General features: G+C 46.0%; 1 protein-coding gene across 3 annotated transcripts in view; it reads right to left on the reverse strand.

Annotated features, from left to right (window-relative positions):
- Nucleotides 1-21,117, reverse strand: part of LOXHD1 (lipoxygenase homology PLAT domains 1) — a 167,433-nt gene that overhangs the window by 115,251 nt on the left and 31,065 nt on the right. For 2 of the 3 annotated variants that reach the window (XM_045042203.1, XM_045042202.1), the window contains exons 5-6: nt 14,852-14,950; nt 7,711-7,859 (exon numbers count right to left, since the gene is read on the reverse strand). In XM_045042203.1, the coding sequence (XP_044898138.1) occupies nt 7,711-7,859; nt 14,852-14,950 (248 nt within the window). Of the gene's footprint in view, nt 1-7,710; nt 7,860-14,851; nt 14,951-20,990; nt 21,110-21,117 lie in introns of those variants that run through there. The other variant, XM_045042200.1, reaches the window with a different exon arrangement.

Raw genomic sequence — 21,117 nt, forward strand, 5'->3', positions numbered from 1 at the left:
AAAAACCTTTTCTAGATGCATATTAAAATATGTAAACAATTATTCCTCAAAACTTTTGGCCCCAAGGTCTACAAGATGAGGCTGGAGGAAGCTGGCTCCCGGGGAGCAGGGTATCTGGGAGCACGTCTGGTAGCAGACGGTGATCCTTCAGTGGGCAGGAGCAGAGAAGGGGAGGCAGGGAGGGAAATGACCACGCGCCGACTGCCATACGTAAAGACTGTACAGGGATGTGTGGGGCGGGGGGGGGGGTAGTGGGTTCTCTCAGAAGCGTCCTGGCCTCTGCTGGGTGGGTTGTGGCTCACTCATGACCCCTGATGCTTAGACGGTCATAACCAAGAGCCCCTTCCGAGGGAGGAGTGAGCGGCTTTCCCACTTCCGTTTACAAGTTGCCCACACACCTCTGGGATTTCATGGAGTTCCTTTCAAGACTCCAGGACATGTCAGGAATGGTTTTCGCTAAGAGAATGAAATGGTGGTGTTCCCTCCAGACCGCAGCAACCGCTGTAAAATAAGACTGGGGAAATAGAAACGCCCCTCACCATGACCGATAGAAGCACATACTTGGAGGCAGGAAAGGGGAGAGAGAGAGAGACAGACACTGTGTGTGTGAGAGACAGACAGACAGTCAGAAGCAATGGCCTAATAAAAAGCAAGAACCATTATCTCCTGGAGGAATACTCTCCATGGGCAGAAAGCCCCCAGGCAGCGTTGGCCCTTCTGAGAGGCAAGAGGGCAAGCAGGGGTCACGAGCCCCCTGGGAGATGAGGCCACAGCCAGAGAAGACCTGTCCACGGTGGAACCCACTGTCTTCAGCAGCCACAAGGACACAACAGAGTCATAAGATCGGACCAGCCAATGGTAAAAGTAGCTTATTCTTCTACCCCAAAGAAGAGGAGGAAAAGCAGGGGTCATTTCTTCCCTATTCTTCCCGATGGTTTAGAGATACACTCAGATGATCCAGGGCCTTGGAGCCTTCATTTCCGCCCCACCCTGCAAGGTAAACGTCCCCGTGTGAGCACATGGCATGGGTCCTGGAGTCAGTAGATTTTAGATCGATGGGGAGTGTCACGTATGATTCATGACAGCTCTCCCTGCTCTACACTGAAAAAATTTGCACCAATTTTATATAACCTATTAGACCAGAGGCCTGTTTTGGGCAGAAGTGAAACCCACACACACAGCAATTTGAGGAGGATGAAGGGCCCCTTCCCTCGCACTCATGCACCAAGGTGCCCGAGACGTGCACAATCTGAGTGGTCCACACAGCGTACCCACTATGTACCAGGCATGAGGGCAGGCAAAGAATGTAGAACAAGCCTCTGCTTTCAAGGGGTTTTCAATCTTTCCTTTAAAAATGCATAAATGGGGACACCTGGGCAGCTCAGTCGGTTAAGCATCCGAGTCTTGATTTCAGCTCAGGTCATGATCTCATGGTTCATGAGATCGAGGCCCAAGTCGGGTTCAGCACTGACAGCATGGAGTCTGCTTGGGATTCTCTCTCTCCCTCTCTCTCTTCCCCACCCCTGCTTGCGCTTGTGCCCTCTTTCTCAAAATAAATAAAGACTAAAAATGCATATATGTTATCCAGTAAAAGTAACCTGTGACCCATAAGCAGCCATCATCACATTTCAAGAACCACTGGAGAACTGTGGCTTCCTTCCAGAGGTCTAAGATCAAAGGGCAAAGACCAGGTAAGTTCTGACACAGGAGAAAAAAGGAGGAAGACTTTCGGAGTTTATGAACCCACTAAAATAAATCTCAGCGTCTAGCTTGTGGAAAAGCAAATGAATGTTCCTTGGGGGAAACTGAGGCCCACCAAAGGAAGGTGAGATCTTCTCCCTGTCAAGAGGCTATCCTTCCCCATATGGTCCAGGTCTCAGCCATCACACTGAAAAACTATAAAACTATGTCCCATAATATAAATAAGTGTAAATGGCAGCATTTGAATGGTGACAGCCTAGCATTCTCTCCACCCTCTGCACTCCCTCTCTTCTGAGCCCACCCACACACCCCCCACCACCTCAGGCTACTGCTCAGTGAAGGCCTCTGATGGCTTATTATGATCAGGGCCTGCAGTGGTCCTGCCCGCACCTTCCTCCCTAACATGACTTCCCACTTCTTAGTCCTCTGAGCCCTGTGCTCTGGCCCAGATCCACTCGGTATCCCTGCCTCGCCCTCTGGCTCCTCACCTGACCACAGGAGTCCTCCTCCCTGCCCCTCCTGGCAAACCCCTACCCATCTTCATGGCCCAGCTCCAGGGCACCCCTGCTGCCCAGTGAGACGCAGCTCACTCCCACCACCTTGGTGTGTTCCTTACTCAAGACTTATCTCATCCTGCTTGGCATTAAAGTCATGGTAATTCGGATTTCTACTCTTCAAGCCAGGAAATCTGACCTGATCGACATGACTTTACTTGTGGGACTCTCATGACAGAATGTTCACTGAAAGCTGGACTCTCCCAGAAATTTAGGGGTATATGGGTATAGTAAGTATAATTATTTAGGGACTTGTCTCATTCTTTCAAGAAGAATGATGCTTGGGGCACATGGGCGGCTCAGTGGGTTAAGCGCCCGACCTCAGCTCAGGTCACTGATCTTGCAGTTTGTGGGTTCGAGCCCCACATTGGGCTCTGCGCTGACAGCCTGGAACCTGCTTCAGATTCTGTCTCCCTCTCTCTCTGCTCCTCCCCTGCTTGTGCTGCCTCTCTCAAAAACAATAAAGCAAAAAAAGAGAAGAATGATGTTTATCACAACAGCTGCCGTTGGTAGCCACACAAATGTTTGTTGACTGTTGAGTTTTATCTGGTAACAGAAGGACACACTGAGCTTCCTGATGTCCCTAAGATCAGCTCCATGAGCCTTGGTCTCCTCCTCCTCCTCCTCCTGGAGCCTGTGGTGCGGGCTGCCGTTACACCGCCTACAGCATGCAGCGGGTGATCGTTCTCCCGACCTAGACGGGCTAACACGTGACGCAGGGGAGGGAGTCCAGACCTGGAGTCCGGAGGACCAGGGTAAGTGCCAGGCTGGCCACTGAAGAGCTGCAAGGCCTTGGGCAAGTCTCTTTACTGCAGCAGATGGACCAAGGACAAGGCCCATTGGAGTGTGACGTGCCATTTTGTGATTGTTGCTCTTCTGAAGCGCTATGACCATCTGAGCTGATCACAGTTGTGGACTAACCCCACGTGAGGGCCCAAGCCATGGGTCGCGGGGCAAGAGCCGGGGGAGGGGAGGATGCCAGCCCCCTATGCTCCAGATGAGGGTGCAACACAGGGGACAGGGGGTGTTGGTCACCCCAAGGGCCATACCCCTGGGCTGAGAAGCATATGTGGGCAATTGACTAGAAGGGAGACCACCTGTGAAGTGGATAATTATATTGGCTTTTAGGTTTATCCACCAAGCCCTTGAACGTAAATACCCAAGGAGCAATTGTCCTGTGAAGTCCAAGGCAACCAGCCTGGCAACTCTGAGGAAGAAGGGCACTTTCTGTGCAAGCGTCAAATCTGGAAACTCGGGCAGTTCAGCAGCCCCTTTAACTGGTGTCCCTGGGGAGCTGAGGGCCAGCAGATCAGTCCTTGTAAACTGTGGAGGGGCAGCACATGGCCAGAGGTGGGGGAGGCAGAACACTAGAGCTGGCTGTCCCCAGTATGGTGACACAGTGCTTTCCCCCAGCCTCTGGCTTCGGGCTTGCACCTACGCTGCCCGAGATCTAAACCCCTCCTCCCTCTCTTCCTCAGGAAAGTATCAAGTAAATCTAGGCATACTGACCTACGAAGCGCTTAAATTAGTTTCATGTCTTATCCCCAGGAAGCATTTTGGTTTGGCTTAAGTTACAGGAATAGGCTGTCAGGAGTCTTTCAGAAGACTATAAACCTTTGAGGACACCCACCTTAGCACTGGGGGGGACGGGTGGAGGCCTGCCTTACCAGACCCTGAACTCACCCTGCACACAATACGGCTGCACAGAGAACAACCAATCTAATCCTGAAAGGAGCCAAGTGCTTGGCCTTCTGGTTGAAAACAGTGCCTAATTAGCACATAAGAGGAGAAAAAGAAAGGAAGGAAGCAGGAAGACAAGGAGGGAGGGAAGGTGGGAACATCATTCCAAAGAACCAGAAGAAGGGGAGAACTCTGCAAAGGGCCTCACGCTGGATACAGTACAAGAACTGAGGAAAACACACACGCTTAATGGAATACAAGAAGACTGGTCTTTATGAAATAGGACTAAACATCTTTAAGACAGCAGTGGCCGCGTTGAAAAGGCAAAAGATGATAGTAAAAGGGAACCAGACTAAAGAAGGAAAAATATCAAGGAAACTATAGAGCAGCAAATCTGTCAAGGCTCTTACAATTCTGCAAGCCCTGTACCCAACTCCTCAGAATTTACTGTAAGAAGTAATCCTAGATGTGCATAAATATAAGCTATAAGAATGTTTGTGACGGTACTCTTTATAGTACCAATAATTTTGAGGAAAAGAATGTTCAACAAAAGAAGATTGATTCAATAAGTCATGTTATATCTGTGCATTGAAATACTCTAGGACTAGGGGTGCCTGGGTGGCTCAGTCGGTTAAGCGTCCGACTTCAGCTCAGGTCATGATCTCACAGTTCGTGAGTTAGAGCCCTGCGTTGGGCCCTGTGCTGACAGCTCAGAGCCTGGAGCCTGCTTCAGATTCTGTGTCTCCCTCTCTCTGCCCCTCCCCCGCTCATGCTCTGTCTCTCTCTCTCTCTCTCTGTCAAAAATAAAAATTTTACAAAAAGAAATACTCTAGGACTCACTAACAAATTGCACTGTAAAACCCTCATGTCACTCTACTTAAATAACGTGGGGACATACGCATGTTCTATTTCAAAGTGGAGACACTGCGGCTTGTAAAACACTGTTTATGATGACCCCATTTTAAAAAATGATACATGTATATTAATTCATAGAAAAATAGCTGGAGGGGACCTGCATCAAAACACAAACACTGGTCATCTCTGGGTGGTGAAATCGTGGTGGTTTAGGTTTACCTTATTTTTTGTTTATTCCTATTTCCTAACCTTTTACAATGAACATGTAAATGTTCCTAACCTTTTACAACAAACATGTAAATTCTGAGAAACACTCAGAATTAGGATGGAATGCACACTGGTAGGAGAAGGAAGGGACTGGACAGCACGGCATGGGGGAGCCAATCCAGGACAGGGTGAGGGAATGTGACACGTTCTCCCGGAGTGCAAAGAACAGAAAGTGGAAGGAACAAGAGAGAAGCTGAGAGCTTCGGAAAACAGAGAATGGAGAGCCCGTAAATGGTTAATTGTTACTCCTGAAGAAGAGACCAGAACAAATGCCATCCAAGCCAGAATCTGGCATATAACAGGAGATTCTCTTTTCTGAGCTACAAATAAATAAATTGTGAATAAATAAATATCCTTTGCATAAAAGTAAAGACTAATCGTGTCCCTGAAAAATCAAAAACAAAAGCAAAAGAAAGGAAGGAACGAAGGAATGAAAGGAAGGAGGGAGGGAAGGAGGATGGGGGCATAAATGAACTAACAGAGCCCCCCAATTGAGACTTATTATAAATATAAAGAAAAAAAAATTCTGGAAGCATCCCGGCTAGAAAAACAAAATAGAACAGATTATCCTGAAAGAAACAAAAATCTCCTTGGCCTCAATATCAAATTTCAGAAGGCAATGGAACGAGATTTACAACACCTTAAAGGAAAAAAAGAAAAAAGAAAAAAATGTTTTCACTCTGCTAAGCTGCCCCTTCCTTTTGCAAAGGGGCCTGTTCTGGCACGAACACCCACTTCCTTCATGAGGTTTCTGAGAGCACAGAAGTGGGGTGAGTGGGCCCATGTGTCCAAGAAGGAACCTGACCTCAGGAGAGGGCAGTTGGAAAACCTGTCAAGGCCACACCCAGGCCCTGGGGTGCACCTTGCAGCTCTTTGCACTAACCCTGGGTTTTCACTCAGATGGTCCTTCTTCCCCGGATGAGGGAACTGGGCTTCGAGGCACCTGCTCTGTGCCTCATCCCCGCTGAGGTCACAAACCGCACCTGCCTCCTCTCCCTCCTCCAACCTGGAGACACACCCCGGCCTCTCATTGGCTATTCTCGTTCTGGACCCCTGCCCCATTTCTTCTCCAATCCAAGCAGCATTTAGCCTCCTAGAACCCTGTTCAGCACCAGGCTGGCTGCTCTTACGGTCAAACAAACCCCTTCCTTTCCAAAGGAACCTTGGCCGTTCCTCACTTCACCAATTCATGCACCACCCCACGCCAAGAGCTGGGGAGAGGCCCTCAAGGAACTTCCAGGCTAGTTACGGAGAGGAGTGTGGCAGACATGAGACGATGCTCTCAGCCCTTTCCCGATCACCTTCTTCTTATAAAGGCTGGAAAGCCAGCCATTTGTCCCAGTTTCCACTGTAGCTAGGTTGGTCACACGACTCATTTCTGGCCAATGAAATGTAGACAAAAGGCCTAAGGAGGACACTGCATCTCTCAAAATAAAGAAAGGCTTGCCAGGAAAAAAAAAAAGTGGTTTTCCCCTTGGGTCTTCCCTTTTCTTCCTGCCTGGAACACACTTAAGATGCCTAGAGGCTTAGCAGCCATCATGTGATCGTGAGGCAACAAGGTAGAGGACGAAAGCCACAGTGCCCAGGATGGTGACACAGCAAGAAAGCAGGTGTCCTAGAAAGCAGCTGCCACATCTGGATTTTGTGTGGATGAGAAGTCTTCTGATAACTGCAGGTCAACCACTGCTAACATTAGAAGTAAATGAAGTTAAGCAATAACAAAACCTCACCTATCAGACAGCCTCATTCTCCGTTGTCAAATTGTCTCAAATTGGAAGGGTTTCTGTTTTAAGCGCTAAGAGCTTTTTCAAAATATTTTTCAAAACTATGTTATACAATAACCTTTCCCTATCATTCTGGAATGAGCTGAAATATACTGATAGCCTCACGAAGGGAAGTATCTGCAAAGAGCTGATAGCCCATTTTTAAGTGACCTCAGACTTCTATGGATTTTTCATTATTTTTTGGCTTTTTCTATCTTCTCTGAGTCCCCATTACAGTTTTCAACAGGCCTACCTAATACAAGGACTCTTTCCCTCTCTAATCTTCTACTTTAGGTTTAAAATTGCAAGCAAGAGATTGCTAGAAGAGACTGTAAGTGAGCACTAGGCTATGAGAGAGAGTCTGAGGGGGTCTCTCCTTCAAAATCAGGGCAGGGCAAGATAAAGCCAGGGGCATGAGCTCGCCTCACGAGCTCTGAACCTGCTGTTTTAGCTTCCCAGAAATCTTTTTGCTTTCTTCTTGATTCTTACCATTGTCTTGGGTTGGTGAGACTACAAGGCATCTAAGATGCAAGGCAACAGCCCAAGATAAGTCACAAGAAAGCTTATGATTAGGGACCAACAAATGCTCTAAGCAGGCAGGGTTATAAACATTCACGGGAGGGAGAGGTTCCAGTGGGCAAGTGAGGGAGGGCTTCACGGCAGAGTCTTGAAGGATGATCAGGCCCTGGTTACATTCCGATGGGAGACCTGGGCTTTCTGGGAAGGGGGTAATGTGGGCAGGGTCGGGCAGTATGGTTGGCCAGCAGGCTTAGGTAGAAGAGTGGAGACAGACAGACCAAGAGAGGGAAGTCAGGGCTGAAATATACCCTCTGAAGAGCCAGAATTCCCCCTCCCAGGCCACAGGAACCACAGACAGGCAGTGAACCTACCTTGGACAGGAACCAACCTGCAGACCCGCCCTTGTTGTTGTGGCCAATATTGATCTTCATCAGCTGCCCCAGATCGGGAGCATCCAGTGTGAACTTGTCTTCAGCTCCCCTCTCAAAGTTGTCCTTTTCATTTTCCAGCCTACGCTCCCCTGTACACACACATAGGCAAGAAACTTACCAAGGAGACCCGAAGAGGAGAAAGAACCAATGGTCTGCCCGCTGAAGGTAGTCTCAAAAGTCAATAAGGCGGGAGGCTGGCGGGCAGGGTGGAGGGCAGGTGGTACATAGGTACTTTCTGTACTTGCACCCACTTTTGCCGTGAACCTAAAACTACTCTAACAACAATGTTAAAATTTTTTTTTTAATTTTTTTTTTTCAACGTTTATTTATTTTTAGGACAGAGAGAGACAGAGTATGAACGGGGGAGGGGCAGAGAGAGAGGGAGACACAGGATCAGAAACAGGCTCCAGGCTCTGAGCCATCAGCCCAGAGCCCGACGCGGGGCTCGAACTCACGGACCACGAGATCGTGACCTGGTTGAAGTCGGACGCTTAACCAACTGCGCCACCCAGGCGCCCCCAATTTTTTTTTTTTAAGTCAACAAGAATAGCTTTACCCTGAGATCTCTGGGCTCTGTAAATCTCTCGTGGCAACCTCTAGTCAAGCTTGTCCTGTGTGTGACTTGTGCCCAGGTCCCAGAACTGGGCTTCTGATTTCTATCTTAGTCTGGAGTTCCCATCCTGGTAACCACATGTGTACCCCCATCCCTGCAGCTGAGGCCCTGCCTGGCTGGTACCAGTTGCTTGTCCCAAACTGGGAGCACAACCATGGAAGTTGGTCCAGGATTGTGCTGGGACCCTGACAGCCGGCACACTTCCTTAGGTCTGCCTCCTTTTCTGGAAAACAGGACGGCCACCATCAGACACATTAGTTTCACATAGATTTTTTTTTCTTTTCTTTCTATTTGTCACCACAATCTGCGAGGGGGTATTATTAATTCTGTCTTGTGGATGAAGAAATAAGCTTGGAGAACTGAAATTACATGTCAGAAGTCACACTGGGTGATAAGCACGTCATTAGGATCCATTCTAACCTGTTCTTTCTGCTTTTCAATTTTCCATTATTATGTTCCCAAGCTTACATATTAACCCTTATGGCCCCACCTAAGCACCAGCTCCGTGCTGATGCCATCCATTCACCTTCTCTTCTAAAATTTAATTCTTTAAATCTTTCTACGTTTTAAATGGCAAAAACTCAAAACTGTACAGAAAGTAGTATAAAACATCTGTAGAGGGGTGCCTGGGTGGCTCAGTCGGTTGAGCCTCCAACTTCGGCTCAGGTCCTGAGTTTGAGACCCACCTCGGGCTCACTGTTGTCAGTGCAGAGCCTGCTTCGGATCTTCTGTCTCCCTCTCTCTCTCCCCCTCCCCCACTCATGCTCCCTCTCTCTCTCTCACAAATAAATAATTTTAAAAACATTAAAAAAAAGGAAGACATCTGTACCCCCACTGCCCAGATTTCAGAGGCAGAAGAGATGCTAACACTTTGTCTAATTTGCTTTAGACCTTTCTCTGTCTTGAAGAAGAGATAACTGGTAAGTCTACAGTCTCACTGGCCATCCTGCCTTCCCCCGCCTACTCCCTCCCCTAAATAAACACTATCCACAAGCGATATGTACCGTCCCCGTGAATTTTTGTTTGCACATGGAGGTATTCATAAAGAAAACGTGCTATTTTTGCATGTTTTAGAATTTACATAAATAACATCGCAGTGCATATCTCTCTGTCTCAGGTTCCTCATCTATACAGTGGGGATAATGGCACCACCACACAGGGTCCTGCTGTGAGGACGAACTGAATTGGTACACACTAAACACTGGTGGTGACACCCACCCATGGAAGGTGTTATGTTAGTGATGGAGGCTGTTGCTATCGCTCTCTAATCATCCTACCATCGTCGTCAACATACCCTGTGCAACTGACTTTCCTTTCAGTTGATATTATGCTTTTGAGATTACCCTGTTGATGCTGGTAGCTTGAGGTCATTTGTGGAACTGCTATATAAAAGTCATTGAATAAAGAAAATACTATTAATGTTTCTTCTGCTGATAGACATTTTGGTTGTGCCTGGTTTTTTGCTATTGTAAACAGCACTGAAATGGACTCTTTCATAACTGTCTTCCGCTGCATTTCTGTGACAAATGCTCTGAGTAGACACCTACAAAGAGTTGCTGGGTCCTGGGGTGTGCTCACCTTTGGTGTATTAGGTATTGTAAAATTACCTTCCAAAATGCTTGTACATCAATTATCACCAGCAGTATATTCAGGGTCCCATTCCCCACAGTCATCATTAACATATATACTTAAAAAGTTTATATCAATATATATACCATAGTATCTCATTGTGATTTTAATTTACATTCTCTTGATTATGTGGAGAGATTATAATATATACTGTTCATATACATTTATATTTTTTTTTGGGGGGGAGAGATATACCCATATATGTTGGCCATTTAGATCCTGCTCTTCTGTAATTTTTTCTGTTCATATATTTTATATTCTTTATTACCTCTCCTCTGTGTATGGTGTCTTTTATCATACAGACACTTCTTTTGTTTTAGTAGACTTTATAAATATTTTCCTTTGTTGTTTGTGCTTTTAGTGAATAGTTCAAGAAACTCCATCCTAAATTGAAATTCAAAAGACATGCTCTTAAAGTTTCTTCTAAAAATTTCATAGTGTTGCTTTTACACATGTAAGTCTGTAGCCCATCTGGAAGTTATTTTTGTGTATGGTGAAAGGTAAAAAGATTTAATTTTATCTTTCCTCATATGGTAAGACAATTGTTTGCACACCAATAATTGAATATTCCATCCTTTCTTTCTGATTTATAACACTATCTCTCTGTGTGGGTCTAGAGTCTATTCTGTTTCACTGGTTTGTTTCTCCTTCTATCAATACCACACTGTTTCAGTTTTTAGAGATCTGTGGTATCTTTTAGAGATCAGAGTAAATACCCTCACTTATTCATATTGTTAATATTATTTTCCTTATTCAAAATAGTCTTGGAAATAGTTAGCCCTTATGGATGGCAATTTTATTAGCAGCTTAAACTGTGGGATATTGCCTTTTGGAAATGTAACTGAAATTGCATTGCATTCATAGGCTAATCTGGGAAAATTTGACTTCTTAATGAATTTGAGACCATTCTCCTCCACGAGCATATTTCTCTGTTTAAATATTCTTGTATATCCTCAAGTAAATATTTATATTCTTTACAGAAAGCTCTTTTTGTTAGTTTTTCTTAGGCACCTTATAATTGCCATTGTAAGGTGCTATTAGGCACCTTAATATTGCTATTAATTTATTTTTAAATTAAATGTTTGCTTGTTGTTTCTATTAAGATTTATCTATTAATCTTGTACCCAGCATCTTTATTAAACTTTCTTTCCCATGGTTCTGAACATTCTCCTGAATTTTATAGTTGATTATCATTTTTCATGAAAGTTAAAATTTGTTTCCAAATGGACTGAGAGGTTGGAGTCTCTTCTAATTTTACTGACTGTGATCAAAGAATCTTGTCTCTGTCTTATTGCTTAATTTCAGTTTGTTAAGATTTGCTTTGTGGTTTAGTATGTGGTCATTAAGTGCTTGAAAAGAATGTGTATTCTCTACCAGTTGGACACAGGAATCTACATAGATCCAGTAGATCAAGCTTATTAACTGTGTAAAGTCTTCTGTATCCATACTAAATTTTTATCCATTTTACTTATCAGTTATTGAGAGTGATGTATTAAAACCTTCCATTATACTTATGAATTTGTCAAGTTTCTTCAAGAACTTAGTTAATTTCTGCTTCCCATATTTTGGGAATATGCTGTAAAATTTATAAGCGTTCATAATTATTACATCTTGTAGGTTCATTGTTCCTTTTGTCATTGTCCGATATACTTTTATTTCTCACAAAGTGGTTTCTGCCTTAAAGTTTAATTTGACGAATAATAATATGGCTACACAACCATCTTCTGTGTTATTGACATGCTCCTGACACATGTCATTCAGTTTTATTTATTCTCAGCCCTTCGGCATCACATGTTTAAGCTGGATGTTTCTTTCTTTTCATTTAATATGAAAACACTATCCTTTCACTGATGAGTTTAGTTTATTTGTATTTATTGTGATTATTATACATTTACTTTTTTTTATGGTTGGCCATTCTTTTTCTTTGTTCCCCTTTCCTCATTTCCTGCCTTCTATTGCATTTTATTGAGGCTTTATTCTCTTTATTCCCTCTATTGGTTTAGAAATTACACATTTTGTATGGGGGGGGCATGGTTACTTTTACAATTTTCATATGCATACTGGACTCACTGAGGTCTAAAGTTCATCAATGTCTCTACTCTCCTATCACTTGGGGAATGAACTGTGGCCAAGAACCTAATTATGATTTAACTTTCATTATCCGCCTTCCTTAAGATTACTGTGTTTGAGTATTTTGGGTCTACATTTTCTCATGCCGTAATGATGGTCATTATTAGAATTGATGGGGCGCCTGGGTGGCGCAGTCGGTTGAGCGTCCGACTTCAGCCAGGTCACGATCTCGCGGTCCGTGAGTTCGAGCCCCGCGTCGGGCTCTGGGCTGATGGCTCGGAGCCTGGAGCCTGGAGCCTGTTTCCAATTCTGTGTCTCCCTCTCTCTCTGCCCCTCCCCCGTTCATGCTCTGTCTCTCTCTGTCCCAAAAATAAATAAAAAACATTGAAAAAAAAATAAAAAAAAATAAAAAAGAATTGTTTACTATAGTCAGTGCTTGCTTAGCTTTGTCACATAATTATCAATAGTTTGGCTCACTTTCTTCCCTGCTTTACCTGTCTTGTGGGCATGATTTCCTTTTTCTTTTTACTATTTTTTTTTTGATGTTTTTTCATTTTTTTTAATGTTTATTTTTGAGAGAGAGTGTGCACAGAGTGCGAGCGGGGGAGGGGGAGAGAGAGAGGGAGACAGCACAGAGCTGTCAGCACAGGGCCCAAGTGGGGCTCAAACCCACAAACCGCGAGATCATGACCTGAGCCAAAGTCGGATGCTTAACTGACTGAGCCACCCAGGCGCCCCAGATTTCCTTTTTCTTAAAGCATATTCTTCAGTGGCTGCTTAAGTCTATGAGTGGTAACTATTTCTCTTTGTTTGCAAGGCAATTCATTAATTTTGCCCTCCCTCTGGAATGATAACCTAACTGGATCTAGAGTTCTAGGTTGATATATATTCTTGCTCAGAACGCTAAAGCTATTATTCCATGAACTTATGACCTTGTGTAGGTAGCAGACAGGAATTTGCTATCAACCTAATTGTTTCTGTGGAAGAGAATCTGCCAAATCTGGTTACTTGTAAGATCTTTCCCTTTGCCTTTGGTTTTACCACAACGTATCTAAATGTGGATTTGTTTTCATTCATGCTGCTCAATGATTCCTTCTGTTACTTTAATCTGAAAATCCGTATCTTTGCTCAATTTTGAAAAAGTTTCAGCCATTATCTCTTCAAATATATCCTCTTGCTTATTCTATGGATTCTCTATTTGGAACTCCTGTTCAACATCTGTCACAACTTACTCTGTCCTACATATCTCATGACCTCTCGTTTGTATTTTCCAACTCCTTATACCTCTGCTATATCTGAGTATTTTGCTCTTATTTGTGTTACAGTTTATAATCTCTATTCAGTGGTTTCTAATTGTGTTGCCTAGCACATCCGTTAAGTGTTTATATTTGGTGACTACATTTTCATTTTCTATATTTCTGTTTACTATATTTTTCATGGGGCCTTTTTATTTTCTTCCGTTGTTTTGTTCATGTCTCTAGTCCATTTAAACATTCTTCAACTGTAGTTTTTCTCGGATTACTCTATTATCTGAAATTCTGCAGGATTTAATCTGTTGTGTCCGCTGATGTTTAGTCATGGTGGATTATGTCCTTGAGTGTTTGGTAATTTTGGAAGGTGAAGTCATCTCCAGTACCTTATCTTTGGGAATGTTATACAATGCTTCTGTAAACCCCCAAGGGTATTACTGGCACGGAACCAATTTTGTGTCCTTTGGGGGAGTGGGGGTTCCCAAATCACACCTGTAGTGTAAAATCAGAGGTCAAGCCCACATGTATGCAAGCAGGAGGTATCGATTTCTCAGCAACTGTCTTTTCAATCTAGAGCTCTTGCAGAGATAAGGTTACTGTACTGATGAGCAAATTTTTTCCTGGCCTATTTTTTCACTGAAGATGTTCCTGTGAACTTTCAGGGCTCCTGGCTTTATATGCGGTTCTAATTTTGCCTGTCTTGCTTCATGCAGGACGAAATCTCATTTTCTGACCCCAAATGGGGATGACAATCTATCCTGTAGACAACTGAACATGAAAGGTCCCTCCTTCCAAGAGCCACAGCACCAATTCAGAGTTAATACTTTGGTTTTGAGCTCCCTCTTCATTTCTGGCACCTGGAGATTTCTCTTCTCTTCTTATAAGCTCAGCAATGCATTCTGAATTCTTTAATACATTGTGTCCAAAGTTCACACCTCGGTAGATTTTCTGACTCCTCTGTTATTTCATAAAATTGGAAGAAGCAGGAGAGACTCGCCATCCCAGTTCTACTGGCCTGAATGGTCTCCCAACACCTGCAGCCATGTCTGTGTCCTCAGCTCTTGCTTCACCCATGAAGCCAAGTCTAATTCTATCCCCTGATCCCATTCTGGTCTGCCATCAAGCCAGTGCACTGAATCAAGCCATGCCCAGCCACATTCAAAATATAACTCAAGATGGAGCTTAAGGAGGTTAGGGAAATAACAGTTGAGCTCCCTGATGGAAGTAAAGCTTGGGTCTGCTCTTGTCTAGGATGAAGGACAATTTTAAATAGACCTGAACCCAAGAACACCTTATTCTGAAAACACATCACACACATACATTTTACAAGATGAGCACCTTGCTGCCCAGGGAAGGCTGTGATAAACCACACCACAGGCAGAATTATTGCTCAACAGAAGAGACTTGGAGCTGCCTTCCTCTGCCAAGAGTGTGTGTGTGTGGGGGGGGGGGGGGGTAGAGCCCAGCCAAGAAGCAGAACTGGGCACAGCTAGGGAAGAGAGGATTTCAAACCCATTACCCGTGTCTCCATACTCTCCGAAGATATTGATGACGACATCAGCATCGGTCCCTGCACCAATGACATCACCAGTGTATACCTTGACTTCGTACTTGTTACCTGGGAATGAGGACAGAGAAAGCCCCAGCTCATTAGGATCTCGAGAAAGAAGAACAAAGGCCCCAAGGCAGCTACCACATCACCTACCCTTCCCTCCAGCAATACAGGAAGTGTCACCATCGCTGTCAAAAACAGAGCAAGAAACAAGTTGCCTGACATTGGTTCCAAATGGTCATTGCTAGTATATACGTGTATCAAATCAACACATCGCACACCTTAAACTCACACAATGTTATATGTCAGTTATATCCCAATAAAGCTGGAAAGAAAAGAAAAGTCAAATGGTCACTGCTAAAGCTAAACGGTGTGCAGAGCATAAATCAGAGGTAGAGGAAACTTCTGTTTTCATACTGCCTTGGGATGCAAGAATCAGCCCAAATGCCACACTGAACCAGACCACCAGCCAATCTCCCCGGATATTGAAATGCTTCTTACTGGGCCCACTGCACATCTACTCTGCCTTCTCCAATCTGTTCTCCACATACATCACAGTGTAAAAATTACTTGGGGAAAATACATTCTGCATGTGAAAATCAAATCTATATGTAAATTGTCAGGGCCATAACCAATGCAAAGACTAGGGCACCAAGAGTAGCCAGCGCATGCATGCTTCGTGGTTACCTTACTTAAAGATCTGTATCGCTTCTTCTATCTTTCCCCCAATTGCTAAGCGGAAACCCATGCACTGTAACCCACAAATGCCTCAGCCTTGCCCAAGACCTTGTAGGGGAGATGGGCTCACTGTAAACTTCACCAACATGCTGAGCCCACCTAGGTCTCCCCAGCTGGAGCCCGCCTTAGGATGGGGAGCAAAGGACAGGCGCTGGTGTGTGTATGGGAAGGAAGACTCCTCTAGACTTTCTTTGGGTCCCAACAATTCCGAGGGCTAAGGCAATTTTCCTTTCCCTCCTCCCTTCCTTCAAAGACTTTCTATTTTTTATGTAGAAGAATTTTGTTCAGATTTCTTACTCCCAATACATGAAGTTAATAACAATTAGAGGTGTTTCACTAACTCAAAAAGGTATCTGTACCCTCACGTTTACTGCAGCATTCCTTATGATAGCCATGACGTGGAAAAAATCTAAGTGTCCATCCATGGAAGAATAGATAAGGAAGTTGTGTTATAATTGTTACAATGGAATACTATTCCGCCATGAACAGCATTCCAAGAAGAGAATCTTGACATTTGCAACAACATGAACGGAGCTTGAGGGCATTTTGCTAAGTGAAAAAAGCCTGTCACAGAAAGACAAACATAGCATGATTCCACTGATATGTGGAATCTAAAAAACAAACAACAAAAACACCCCCCAAATCCCCAAAACAAAAATAAAAAAGAAACAACCCAAATTCATAGATACAGAGAACAGATTGGTGGTTACCAGAGGTGGGGTATAAGGGGGTGTGCAAAATGGGTGAAGGGAGTCCAAAGGTACAAACTCTGGGGCTCCTAGGTGGCTCAGCTGGTTACATGTCTGACTTGGGCTCAGGTCATGATCTCATGGTTCGTGAGTTTGAGCCCCATGTTGGGCTCTGTGCTGACAGCTCAGAGCCTGGAGCCTGCTTCAGATTCTGTGTCTCCCTCTTTCTCTGCCCTTCCCTTACTCGTGCTCTGTCTCTCTCAAAAATAAATGAGGGGTGCCTGGGTGGCTCAGTCGGTTGAGCGTCCGACTTCGGCTCAGGTTGTGATCTCACAGCTCCTGAGTTTGAGCCCCGCGTTGGGCTCTGTGCTGACAGCTCAGAGCCTGGAGCCTGCTTTGGATTCTGTGCCTCCCTCTCTCTTTGCCCCAACCCACTTGCATTCTGTCTCTGTCTCTCTCAAAAATAAATAAACCTTTAAAATAAATAAATAAGGGGCGCCTGGCTGGCGCAGTTGGTTAAGCGTCCGACTTCAGCCAGGTCATGATCTCGCGGTCCGTGAGTTCGAGCCCCGCGTCAGGCTCTGGGCTGATGGCTCAGAGCCTGGAGCCTGTTTCCGATTCTGTGTCTCCCTCTCTCTCTGCCCCTCCCCCATTCATGCTCTGTCTCTCTCTGTCCCCAAAATAAATAAACGTTGAAAAAAAAAATTTTTTTAATAAAATAAATAAATAAATAAATAAATAAATGAAAACATTAAAAAAAACATTTTTTTTTTTTAATGTACCAACTCGGGGTGCCTGGGTGGCTCAGTCGCTTAAGTGTCTGACTCTTGGTTTTGGCTCAGGTCATGATCTCACAGTTACATGAGTTCAAGCCCCACATTGGGCTCTGCACTGAGTGTGGAACCTGCTTGGGATTCCCTCTCCCTCTCTCTGCCCCTCCCCACTCACACTGTGTGTCTCTCAAGATAAAAAAAAAAAAAAAACTTAAAAAAAATAAATTAAAATTTTAAAAAAGGTACAAACTCCCAGTTATAAGGTAAAGAAATCATGACATGGGATGTACAGCAAGGCAACTATAATTAATAACACTGCATTGCATATGTGAAGTTACTGAGAGAGTAGATGTTAAAAGTTCTTATCACAAAAATCGTAATTATGCGTGGTGATGGTTATTAACTAGACTTGGGTGATTATTTCGCAATATGTACACACATCAAATCACTATTTCGTATACCTGAAACAAATAAATGTTTCATGTCAACTACACCTCAATAAAAACAAAATAGAACTGTTTTAATTGAGGCCCAGAGTTCCAGCCCCTCTGCCCACGGCCTCCTTGGGGCCTTCCCTCATGTCCTAGCCCCCCGGGCCTTTCTCCCCTGCATTCCTTGGTTCTGCTATGTTGTCTGTGCCGATGATTTCCAAGTTCACCAAGGACTGCCTTGTGCAGTCTGGTGTTTCCTGCAGGTGAGGCTTCTAAGATTTTCAGGAATTTACAAGAGGTCTGGGGCGGGACTTCCTTTTCACATATGGCTCCCCCCACACACGTTCCCTAGCACAGTGCTGGGCACATACTAGAGCCTCACTAAGTGTATCGGAAAACAACTTGAGTCGAACTTCCTAAAGCTCAACTTCCTAAAGCTCAAAGTCCCGGGGAAGTTGCTCAGTGCAAAGGAGTGAGAGGTGGGGGCGACAAGGAGAAAACCTAATTTCACTCCAACCCCATCTTAAATCCTGCCCCGCCTCTGCCATCTAGAGACAACACGATGCAGAATGTGGCAGGGCACCCATAGAGGACACCCCCGACATACGCCACAGCCCTGAAGGCTGACCTTTAACCTGCTGAGAACCTGAGCCAGGAGGCAGTGATTCTCCCCTCAAACCTCACTCAGTGAGACCCATCACGAGAGAGGGAAGACCCTCCAATCCTGTCCCCAACCGAAGATCTCCGAGATTCTCACCCCCCCCCCCCCGGATCCCCATGAAGCCCCCCCTGAGATGGGAGGCAGAACCATGGTCTTCAGAAGAGGCCAGACTCAGGCAACCCTGAGGTCAGTGGCTTGAAATCTGGGCCATATTTAGGCTAGCTTGCTGACAAGGCAATTTGCAGGTCCCTTCCCCCCACCCCCCACCCCCCACCCCCACCCCCGGAAGCTCCTGAGACACATGGCTGTGAAGAACCAAGAAGGCCTTGGCCATGTCCAGCCGCCCCTGCTCCTGATCATCTTTCAGGTTGCAGAGGCCCCTGGCTGCGGGGTTGTTCTCTCCTCTCCTGGTTGGCAGGGTCTCTGAGAACCCTTCATTTTGGCTCACATCCTTTCTCAGGTCCAGTCTGGGGCTCACTTCACACAGAAGCAAGTCCCCTCTGCAGGGTGACAAGATGCCCAGGGCCCCCTGGCTGGTGATACCAGGGGGGTGGGGGAGGCGCTAAAGGCCACCGCTGAACATCAGTCAGTCAGAGGGCAAGAGGACGCCAGACAGCACTGGGCACAGGGCAGCAGGAGAAAGGATGAGGGGGGGTAGGGGAGCACTCAGGGCAGGAGTAGCAGACATTCTGCATCATTCCAAAAGGCAGAATTAGACTTAGCACTTGAATTATAAAGAAAGATATTTTAGCTCACCGAAAGAAACGTTTTCTAATACCTGGGGCTATCCAACAAAGGCATGGGATGCCCTTGGGGGAAGTGAGTTTCCCATCCCTAGAGACATCTAAGCAGTCACTTTGTGACAAGCACTTTGGTGGAGAGCCATCTGTCAGGGAGGCTGTAAAGAAAATGCCAGAGGTGAGAGAATGTGAGAACACCAAGGGTCCTTTTCAATCTGCAATTCCACGACATTTGACCAGGAAAGGCAGCCTGCAGACTGGAGAGAGCAGCCAAGAGATGGAGGGGGCCCCTCAAAGTACAGGGGAGGTGCCCGAGGCTGGTACAGGCAGGCCTGGGGAGCAGGACCCTATGCAGGGTTTAGGGAACACACAGCATCCCAGTCCCAGAGAAGTCCAGAGAAGGAGTCATCAGGGCTGGAATGAGGCAATGTAGGAGACAAGCCAAGGGTGGAGGGAGCTTCCAGAACTCTCTGGCTGAGGTGGACAAAGGGCCCAAGCCCAGGGGTCAGAAAGTCAGCTGAACAGAATGCAGTAGGAAATCGGTTCTGGAATAAGGCTGGACTGTTCTCTCACCTCTGCAGAACTCTCTATGGCAAGATGGGGCCCCGGTTCTCCACATAGTTGGCTGAGTGAGAAGCAAGACACCCCCCCCCCTGCATGTGCCAGATGACCTCTGACCACACTGGGGAAGGGCTGAGGGCTGCAGCGGGGCGGGCAAGGCACACCTCACAAAACCACTCTGTAAAAGGTCCCGAAGACAGACAATGAGCCTTATTATATTACTGTTCTCCTGCTTTTCGTCCACATTTCCTCTTCAAGCAGAACCCCCATACTATCTGATTTGCCATTTTCCAAACAAGGCCGAGGGCCCAGCGCCAACCCGAAGTTGTGATTAAATGCGTATACAGTGGAAAGAGCAAGATGGGATAAAAGCAGGGCTTCATTCTCTCCCGGCTGCCAGACTGTCAGCACAGTGCATCAAGCCTTCCTCCCAAGTGGTCACGAGAGCCCCCCAGTTCCCCGTGATCAGAATTTCAATGAGCACAAACTTGCAATTCTGGTCACAAGTGGGTTTTTACGGGTTGAATTCACCCCTTGGATCTGGTGATCCACGTGAGAGCAAAATGCCCATATGTGAAATGTGGCTGCCTTCCTGGCGAGAGCAACAGGGCCAGAGGGAAAGGTCCGAGGCCAGTAGAAATCCCCGCCCCGGGGGCCAGAAGGGAACAAGGCAGGACAGAGAACGGGGATGGGAGGAAGGACTTGAAGGAGGACGGGCCAGGGCTGGCCCACCTTCTAGGGCAAATAATAGGCAACAGTCACCCAGGCCTTGCAGCTCACGAGGTCCCTGCACGTCCTCGACGACATCTGAGCCGTACAATGGCCACATGATACAGGCAGGACAGATACTGTTGACATTCTCATTTACAGATGGGGAAACAGAGGCTCAGAGGGCAAGGTGGCTTCCCGGGGGACACACAGCTGCTAAATGATGCAAGAGGGGCTCAAAGCCAGGTCTCCTGCCTCTGAAGTCAGGGCTCTTTTTTAGAGCATGTCATGGCCTCTCAGTCTCTATGTCAGGGGTAGGCAAAACCTGTCCGTAAGGTGCCAGGTGGTAAATATTTTAGGCTTTGCAGGCTGCCCGGTCTCTGTTGCAACTATTCCACTCCGCGGCTGTATCATGAAAGCAGCCCACACACAATACAGGAGTCTTCCACGCCTTCCCCACGCCCCCCACCGCCACTTCCCTGCAGGGCCAGTCCAAGACCCCCGGAGGATGCCTGCAACCCTGACACGGAACACTTTATAAACTAGGTTTTCTCCTATCCATACATACTGTGACACAGTCTGACTTCTAAAGTAGACCCAGTAACAGTTTACCAACAGTAACTAATCGTGTTACGACCGTAATAATACGCGGTAATAACAGCGAGGTGAACGCGGTCTCCCTCTCTCAAAATTCCTTCCTGCCCTGTACTCACCCTTCTCCTGAAGATGGGGGAGGACAAGAGCTGCGTGATGACGAAGGGAAGAGAACGACGCAGGCTCCGACGCACGTTACGCTACTACTCACCTTCCGACCCTGGATCAGAGCGAGGATCATCCGCTCGCTCCGGATGCGGGTTCACCTGGAGAAACTCAAACGGCGGGAAGGGAAACGCGGTAGCTACGACACTACGTAAAAACTACGTCAGCAAAGG

Source organism: Felis catus, chromosome D3, assembly GCF_018350175.1.
Source record: "Felis catus isolate Fca126 chromosome D3, F.catus_Fca126_mat1.0, whole genome shotgun sequence".
In the NCBI taxonomy this organism is placed as follows: Eukaryota; Metazoa; Chordata; class Mammalia; order Carnivora; family Felidae; genus Felis; species Felis catus.